The 9,786-nt window shown below is 42.6% G+C and overlaps 1 protein-coding gene across 1 annotated transcript; it reads left to right on the forward strand.

Moving 5' to 3' along the window:
• The first annotated feature begins 925 nt into the window (after positions 1-925).
• Positions 926-6,019, forward strand: LOC137095691 (zonadhesin-like). The gene is made up of 3 exons (XM_067462487.1): positions 926-1,375; positions 4,204-4,584; positions 5,387-6,019. The coding sequence occupies exons 1-3, from the start codon at positions 1,130-1,132 to the stop codon at positions 5,663-5,665; spliced, it is 906 nt and encodes a 301-aa protein (XP_067318588.1). The 5' UTR covers positions 926-1,129; the 3' UTR covers positions 5,666-6,019.
• Positions 6,020-9,786: the final 3,767 nt, after the last annotated feature.

A 9,786-nucleotide genomic window follows, 5' to 3' on the forward strand; every position in this document is an offset into this window, starting at 1 on the left:
AGGCTGGACTATGAAGATACTGACATTACTATTCCCTAAAGAGTTTGAATGTGCACACTCCAGCTCAGCCACTGCGTTTGAAAAGGCCCCTTACCACACAGACATATACTATACAACCCATATAGTACATGAGAGGTAAAGCAGAATGTCTGAAAGTCGTTCCATTAAACTTTCATATTGGGCTGAATTCAGTTCTGTTCCCAATGAGAGTTGGTTCATTGACATCAAATGGGACATACAAGGGTTGAATAAAAAGCAATGCCTCCACCTTCGTAACTCCTCAACAGATGGCAGTACTGGTATGTGGTAGGTACTGGCTTTTTCAGTAGACTCTCCTCTACAGTTCCATTTTGATGGGAAGCCTTAGCATTGAATGGTTGTGTTGTTAAAGTGCGAAGTATGGAACCCGGTGCGGACGGTCGATCAAGTCGACTTGAGCAACGTGCAGTCATTGAATTTTTGACAGCAGAAGGTGTCACCTCAACATCTTTAAACTTACTCGCCCAACGACACACAGTACTCACACCAATACAATCACCATAAACAGCTTGCATTCTCTGAATCTTCTTTGGGGTGACCCTTTCTGCTGTCAAGAATTCAATGACTGCACGTTTCTTAAGTCACATTGACCAACCGTCTGTGCAGGGCTCCATACTTCGCACTTTAACAACAGAACTGTTCAATACTAAGGCTTCCCACCAAAATGGAACTGTAGAGGAGAGTCTACTGAACAAGCCATTACTTGCTGCATACCAGTACTGCCATCTGTTGAGTTACGAAAGTGGCGGCATTACTTTTTAATCAACCCTCATATATATGTGAATAACACGTTTCACATCTCAGTTCATCCACTGTAGTTGGGATTTTTTTTTTCATATCAGGAACGACTTGAGAAACTGCAAGTTGCTTTTGGTGTGAGAGAATTGGCTGTCTGCAAGGATGTTGCCCAGGGGATTCCCAGATGTTTTGAAGTTTTACCACCCTTGTGGGAGGCTTCTCTCATGTCCCTGCATGAGGAGCTGGAACTGACAGAGGGAGCTCATCCACACTCTTCCCACATTCGAACCTGTGACCTGTCAGTTTTCAGCCCTGCCTACAGACCTCACCACCAGGGGCTCCTGTAGTTGGGATGAAAGCTGGTTTTGCCTCATTGCCTTTCCTGATTCTTTCTGCAGCTCTCGCCTGCCCATCCAACAGCCATTACGAGATCTGCTCTTCACCCTGTGACACTAGCTGTGCCGGTTTGTCCACTCGAATCCAGTGCACAAGGAATTGCTTTGAAGGCTGTGAGTGTGATGAAGGCCATATGTCTGATGGGGAGGCCTGTGTGCCTATTGAGAGGTGTGGCTGTGTACATGAGGGACTCTATCTCAAGGTAAGTCTTTCTGTCCAATCTGATATCTCCATTCTTAGTTTGGAGGGGACAACATGGCTCATGGCATACAGTGGATACACATTCATTTTTATATGGACTGCCTTGGAAATATTGAATCATTGGCACAAATCCACCAAGTGCATAAAAATACAGTCTTACAAGGGGCTGTAATCAATACTGATCTGAAGTAAGCATTGGTAAAACCAGCCCTAGACTGAATTTCAGTGGTTAAACAATGTTTGTTATTTTATTATGAGGGTTGAATGAAAAGTAATGCCTCCACCTTCATAACTCCTCCACAGATGGCAGTACTGGTATGAGCAGGTACTGGCTTGTTCAATAGACTCTCCTCTGCAGTTCCATTTTGGCAGGAAGCCTTAGCATTGAATGGTTGAGTTGTTAAAGAGTGAAGTGTGGAACCCTGCACAGACGGTCGGTCAATGCGACTTAAGCAACGTGCAGTCATTGAATTCTTAACAGCAGAAAGTGTCACCCCAAAGGAACTTCATTAGAGAATGCAAGCTGTTTATGGTGATTGTGTTGATGCAAGTATTGTGCGTCATTGGGCAAGTAAGTTTAAAGATGTTGAAGTAGGAACATCTGACTTGCATGATAAACAAAGAGTTGGACGTCCTGTGACAGCAACCACCGAGTTTCACAAGCAAAAGGTTGACAGATTGATTCAGGATGATCGTCGTATCACTCAGAGATAAATTTCAAGCATAATCGGCATTTCACAAAAATGTGTGTGTCACATTATTGCTTTGCTTGGTTATCGGAAGATCTGTGCACAATGGGTTGCGGAAACGGAGTGTTGACTTCTTCCGTGACGGCTTCAGAAAACTTGTTCATCGTTGGCAGAAATGTATTCAATTGTCTGGTAATTATGTGGAAAAATGAATAGTGGTAGTTAAAGAGAACATTCTAAGGATTATTTCTGCATTTGATTTATTCAAATATTCCCATCCAAACCCAAGTAATGAAGGTGGAGGCATTATTTTTCATTCAACCCTCGTACTTATTATTATAAGAATTATTTCTTGTGACTCATGACTCTCATTATTTATTTATTTATAATGTCAGAAGCAAATCGAAGGCACCATTATAATGTATTTTTTAAAAACACAAAGTTAAGAACTTGGCATTATACCAAATTTCCTTCGACCAGAAGCGGGCCAATTGGAGTGCCTCTGGTGTGGTCGTAAGAAGGGCCTCCATTGTGTATGTGGCTGCATTGTAGTAGGTGGTCTGTGGTTTGCTCTTCTCCACACTCGCATGTCGTGGACTCCACTTTGTAGCCCCATTTCTTAAGGTTGGCTTTGCATCTTGTGGTCCCAGAGCACAGCCTGTTCAGCACCTTTAAAGTCACCCATTCTTCTGTGTGCCCAGGGGGAAGTTTCTCATCCAAAATCAGCCATGGATTGAGGTTCTGGGTTTTAACCTGCCACTTTTGGACTCTTGCTTGCTGAGGTGTTCCCACAAGTATCTCTGTAGATCTTAGCAAGCTGTTTCTTGATTTAAGACATTTGTGTACTGGCAGATATCTAAACAGAGGATAGGCTGGAGATGTCACTGCCTTGATCCTTTCATTATTAGCTGCTACTTCCCAACGGATGTCAGGTGGTGCAATACTGGCTAAACAGTATAATTTTTCCAATGGCGTAGGGCGCATACATCCTGTGATAATACAGCATGTCTCATTAAGAGTCGCATCCACTGTTTTAATGTGGTGAGATGTATTCCACACTTGGCATACATACTCAGCAGCAAAGTAGCAAACGCAAGGGCAGATGTCTTCGCTGTGTCTGGTTGTGATCACCACGGAAAGTTTTCTTTGCTGCAAGTATTGCCACCTTACAGGAGCAAGGATGTCCTCTGTACCGTGTCTAGACACATAAAAGTCGAGTTTTCTGCCATCAGCACTCTGATTAGAGGTCACTAGGAAGACTTTTTCCAGCTTTAACTAGGTTGCGCTAGCAAAAAAAGCGATTAAAAATATTTTCTGATAATGAATTGAATGGCTTATTTATGAAAAGTATTATGTTTTGTTGTTTCTCAAACATCCCAAGGCTATTTTCAAGTTGGGCTGTATAAAGTTTAGTAATATATACTTCTTTTGACATGTATTTTGTAGATCACAGCCTCCAAAAAATATTTTTCGAGATCTAGGTAGCGTATATGAATGAATATAAATGTCCTATGTTCAAATTTATTTTATTTACAGTATTTATATTCTGCCCTTCTCACCCTCCAGGGGACTCAGGTTTACAGTGCTCAGATTACAGTGCACATATACATGGCAAACATTCAATGCCATTTAGACATACAACATATATAGACAGACAAAGAGGCAATTTAACATTCCAGCTTTTCCGGCTTCATGAGGGTATGCTCGGCCACAGGAGGAGCTGCCACTTCATCATCCACTTGTGACACCGAGTCCTTTGATGGAATACTTCCTCATTCTTCTGCACGCTGCTGGAAGGTTTTGTGGCATCGTAAATTAGTTAAAATAGTCTCCCCGCATAAAGCGGTACCTAAATTTCCTACTTGACAGATGCAACTGTCTTTCGGGCCGCATAGGTCAACAGCAAGCTAGACTATTGGCAGGCTGTCTTTGAACTCAAATATTATGTACTCTCCCCGATTTGTCATTTTTTGGAACTGTTCTTTTAAAAGTTGTGTGTATATGTGTGTAAAATGTGTATGTACACATACCTATGCATAACATGGTAAGGCAGACTGTAAACATTTTAATTAAATGCCTATATACATAACAAGATTTTATTCCATCTCTCACAAGGACATTCTCTCTTTTTATACAATAGGCTGGAGAGAGCATCTTCTCAAACAACTGCACTGAGAAATGCACCTGTAGCCGTATCTCTAGCCAGCTCACTTGTGAAAAAGTGAATTGCACATCTGGAGAGACCTGTACCTGTACTGATAGGGTTGATGGATCTGGACAGGGAGAAGGCCACTGCAAGATCTCCTCAGAAGCCCAGCTCAATACTTTTGATGGTGGTTCTGGACATTTCCTCTGCAGTGGGGTCTACGATTTGGCTCTTCTTTGCAATGACAGTGCCATCCCTTGGTTCAGGGTCTCAGTCCGCATTGGAGAGGACAGTGATGATGGACCAGTTGTTGGGGAGGCCATCTATGTCTTCTTCCAAGATACATTTATCACTGTGAGAAATAGCAAGATATGGGTAAGTGAGAATGGCAAATGTACAGCAATATTTAAGATGGAAGTCACATGACAGCATGGGGCTCCATCCAGAAGACAGGGTGAAATAACAACAACAACAACAACAACAATAACAACACTTTATTTATGTTCCACCCTTCTCACCCCAAAGGGGACTCAGGGTGGATCATTGTACACATACATGGCAAATGTTCAATGCTGTTTTTTGGACGGAACAAAGACAGAACAGAATGGAGGTATATTGTGTTGTGTTGACATCCAATTGAACGTCCAGCTTGTTGGTACCTTTGGAAGTTGCCAGCCACAGGGGGGTGCTGTCACTCCATCCTCTATAACGAAGAGCCATCAGGACTTCCTCCTTTGTTTTGGTCATCAGCATTCTTTGATCTTTTTCTTTATGGTGTCATAAAATACCTCCCCCACATTAATGGTACCTCATTTCTCTAATCACAGCTGTAAGCTGTTTTCGAACTGCTTAGGTAAACAATGAGCAGGGCTGACGGTTGGGTGCTCATGCTGACCTGGGGCTTCGAATGTGCAACCTTTTGGTTGGTAGATCTGTCATCATTGCTGATGATTTACCAGCTGTGCTAAAGCCCTGGCCCTGAATGAGTCCTGGGATGCTAAATTCCCCCTCTGGGGAAGTCCTAAATCAGCATTTATATTGACCTAAGTTTTGATTGTAAATTTTTGCCTTATTTCATTTAGGTTAGGACATTTATAATGACTTTTCTTTTTAAGGCATCTTTTTGTGTCTTGTACATAAGCTTGTATAATCTCCAACCAAATCTATTTGTTTTCAGGTAAATGGACGCCCAGTATGGCTGCCATACAACAAGAATGCTGTATCTGTGAGACAGATTCAGGATGGGACAATGGTTGACCTGGATTCACTGGTGCAAGTTCACCTTCATCACGATGGAGAAGTGAAGGTGAAGGTCAAGGAAATCCTTGCTGGGAAGCTGTGTGCCCTGTGTGGAAACTTCAATGGGGACAAGTCTGATGACTTGAAGCTGCCAACTGGGGAGTCAGAGAAGGATACTGCTGAATTCCTTCATGCTTGGAAAGCCAAGGACTTATAATGTTTACAAGGTTGTATATGGACACCTGCTCTGCAATTTCAGCTCCAGACCTGCCTGCTTACTGGCTTCTCTTTCGTTGGCCTTCTTCTGGAAGTGACGTGTGACACTGAGCTTTGGATTCACACCAAATAAATAGACATTAAGAACATGCATGTCCCATGAAAACATCATTGTTTCCCACCTCCATCATTCTGTAACCAGGAACAGAAAAAAAAATATGTTGAGCTTCTAAAGGGATTATTCTGGTCTTGGACATCTTCAGGAAGCAAAGCCTTTGCATTGGGATGACCTCATTCCCAACTTGCTCAATTCCCAAAATAAAAACAAAGTGTATATCAGAGCCTTTTCATACTACTCAACAGCACTGTGTTTTTATTTCAATGGTAGCATTTCATAGGATCCTGGCTGTTGTAGTATGTTGAGGCACCAGATCTCTGACTTAAAATTCTGAGTATCTCCCAACTCAAACTGTAAATTTATAACTCCATAGGAAATTAATATAGCAATTAGGCATGGCTAGGTACTGTCGGAATCTTCATAATTTGGAATAAAGTTGGAAAAAATACCTTTTTGAAGCAATTTTGAAGTTTTTAAGAAATCCAGAAGTCCCTTTTCCCTTCTGAAGCTTCTCTTGCCATTTTTCTTCCAACTCAGGATGTGAGTCGGAAGGGATTCAGCATTTAGAGGCAAGCAGCTTGCACGCTGGGATTCTTGCCTCCCAGTCAATGAGGGGAGAAGTTTTGGGGAGGGGAGGGGCGGGGTTTTGTCACGGCAGCCGTTGCGCTATATAAAGGGCAGCAAATGACTTAGAGGCTCATTGTGAGCCCGGGAAGGGGAAAGAGAAAGAGAAGGGAGGTTGTGAAGGAAGGTTGGAAGATCAGGGCAAGCGGAGAAGGGCTGTGAGTAGGGCTGTTGCCTGCCTGCCTTGCAGCCGCTTGTGTGTTGTTGCTGGGGGGGGGGGGGAGCAGGGCAACAGAGAACCAGGGCAGGGAGAAGGGCTGTTGCCTGCCTAGCTGGCTGCCTTACAGCTGCTTGTGTGTCTTTGCTGTTGGGGTGATGCGTGGTTGAATAATATTGGGGTGTGAGGGTGCAGTTTGTTTCCTCAGTTTGCCTTGCGTTGCCAAATTGTCAAAATATTATCCTTCCTAAAGTTGTGAAATCAACTTCAAAAAGCCAAAAAGTCCTCTCCCTGCTCTTTGTGTCCTTAGTTGCTTTGTGTTGCTACTGAGGAGACACTAGCAGTCCCATATAATCGAAATATTTTCCTTCCTAAAGGTGTGAAATCAACTTCAAAGAGCCAAAAAGGCCTCTCCTTGCTGTTTGCGTCACAGTGGCAAGTTTTGTCAGGATTGGTCTAAAGAGAGAGAATCCCCTGAAGTTTGCCCAGTGCCATTTGTTGTTTTTCACGTATTGCGCAATCGCGTCCGCCATTAACGAAGCGATTTGGAAATTTTGGAAAGTTCTTACCGAAGAACTATTTGTTTTATACTGACAGTAAAAGAATAGTAATAATAATACGATACGAGGATTTAAAGATCAAATTGCAAAGACTCTGACTCAAGCCAGTCAAGATGGTCCCAGTAGTGATTGGCACACTGGGTGCAGTGCCTAAAGACCTTGGCTTGCACTTAAACACAATCGGCGTTGACAAATTACCATCTGTCAGCTGCAAAAAGCCACCCTACTGGGATCTGCACACATTATTCGCCGATACATCACATAGTCATAGACACTTGGGAAGTGTCCGATGTGTGATCCAATACAACAGCCAGCAGAGTGACCTTGTTTGCTGTGTACTAATATTTTTGTGTTTCAAATAACAATAACAATAATACACTTTATTTATATTCCACCCTTCTCCCCTAGGGGACTCAGAATGGATTTCAGCATTTTACATGCATGGGCAAACATTCAATGCCTTTACAATTATAAACAATGGGATGCAGAGGCAGAGGCTTCTCCTTTCATTTCTGGCTTCTGGAGGTGGTGCTCATCTCTGGCTCTGGCAGGTGCTTTCCTCCATTTTCAAGCTGAGGAGCCTGCGTTGTCATCTCTTGATTGTGTGATCGATAAGATTGCTTGGAGCGTTTCTTTGCCTTTTCCTACTGAAGTGGTACCTATTTATCAACTCACACATTACATGTTTTCGAAGTACTAGGTTGGCAGGAACTGGAACTGGAACTGACAAACGGGAGTTCACCCCATCTCGTAGACTGAACTGCAGATCAGCAGTTCAGCAACACAAAGGTTTAACCCATTGTGCCACCGCAGCTATTATTTTAAAAGAATAAAAGTCGTGATTTTTCAGTTTTCAAATGCATGTTTGGTCTCCTGAAAGCCATTTTGATTTACCATAAGTGAAATGAGCCCCCGGTAGCGCAGTGGTTTAAATCCCTGTGCTGGCAGGACTGATGACCGACAGGTCACAGGTTCAAATCTAGGGAGAGTGTGGATGAGCTCCCTCTATCAGCTCCAGCTCCCCAAGCGGGAACATGAGAGAAGCCTCCCACAAGGATGGTAACAAAACATCCGGGTGTCCCTTGGGCAACGCCCTTACAGACAGCCAATTCTCTCACACCAGAAGCAATTTGCAGTTTCTTACGTTGCTTCTGACACAACAACAAAAAAGGGCATACACAATCACAATTTACTTGAAGCTGACGGCCTTTGTTACCCCTGCCAACCCCAATTTTTACAAGAACAGTGGAAAAAATGAAAAGTGAGCCACTAAGGCTAATTGGCAATTATCTGTTGACTTGTAAACTCCTTGTTCCAGCTTTGCAAATACTCAAAGGAGAAATGAATGAATTTGGCAAAAGAATGAATGGGACAAATTAAAAATGAAATTGACATATGAAAGAACACTACAATGTATGTCGTTCATTCCAATCGAGAATTTGCTAGTGATTTTCTGCCCAACGAGGGACTATTTTGGGTTAAAAGTCCCAGATGCTTTAGATTGTTAAAAATAGATTGATTTGTTGTTAATAAAGAGAGGGGACTTTGCACAACCTAAAATGTCAGCACAGAGTGGTCAAATCATGAACCTTTTTTCAAGAAAGACATGCAGAAATGTGCTGCTTTAGATGGTGTTGGACTACTGTTTCCATCATCTCTCAGCAAAGACTATGTAGGTGATAGGAAATAGTCCAAAATAACCCGCAAGGACCCAAAACACAATAAGGCAGAGGCCTGTAGGACTGAGTTGATCCAGTTGTCCTGCTCAGATAAAACAGTCCATGGTGTGGTCAGTCACATATTCATCCACTTGGAATACCCAGCGACCTGGGTAATTCACATTGCTTATTTTTGTTATATTGAGAATATCAGAAGTCCGGGAACCAGGCATGATATAATAATTTGTCTTGTCTCCATTGTCGAATCCAGCCTAGGGCAGAGAACAAAGAAGAAATATATATTTACAACGTAGTAGAATATATTCAAGATAGCACATGCTCCTTTTGTCTGTGTGGATGTGCAGAATGTGTGACCTTTGGTCTCAATGGCAATTTATTTATTTTTTGCGTCAAATGCATTGCATATCAAAGTATAAAAATAGAGGGAACACAAGCGGTTAAATAATTTTTGACCAAAAATGGGCAACAGCAACAGCACTGTCTGTAGCTTTAAACAGTTCTTCCTCCGTGCATGAGGCAGGGCATTGTGGACAAGCATACAGATGTGAAGTTGTTTGTTCTGCTCCATAATCACACAAGGTGGAGGATTCTTCTAGGTAGAGCCATTTTGCCAGGTTGTCTTTTGATCTGCCAACTCTACTTCTGAGTCTATTCAGGGACTTCCAAGTTTCCCTATTATTGGTTTGCCCCTGGAGGAAGACCATCATCCATTTGAGATTTCCTTGTTCAGCTTCCCAGAGGGATGCTCTTGCTGTTGCTGGGGGAACATTAAGAGGAGTGGTGGTTCTCATGAAGCTCACGAGTCTACTGGGAGGAGGCTGATGGCCATGGCAATAAGATGCAGATTTGCATAGGCAAGCTTCTCACCTTGTGTTTTCTCTCCATCAATTGATTGAGTGATTCAATTGAGCGAGCCATCTATCTATCATCTATCTATCTATCTATCTATCTATCTATCTATCCATCCATCCATCCATCCATCCA

The sequence above is a fragment of the Anolis sagrei genome, chromosome Y (genome assembly GCF_037176765.1).
Source record: "Anolis sagrei isolate rAnoSag1 chromosome Y, rAnoSag1.mat, whole genome shotgun sequence".
NCBI lineage: Eukaryota > Metazoa > Chordata > Lepidosauria > Squamata > Dactyloidae > Anolis > Anolis sagrei.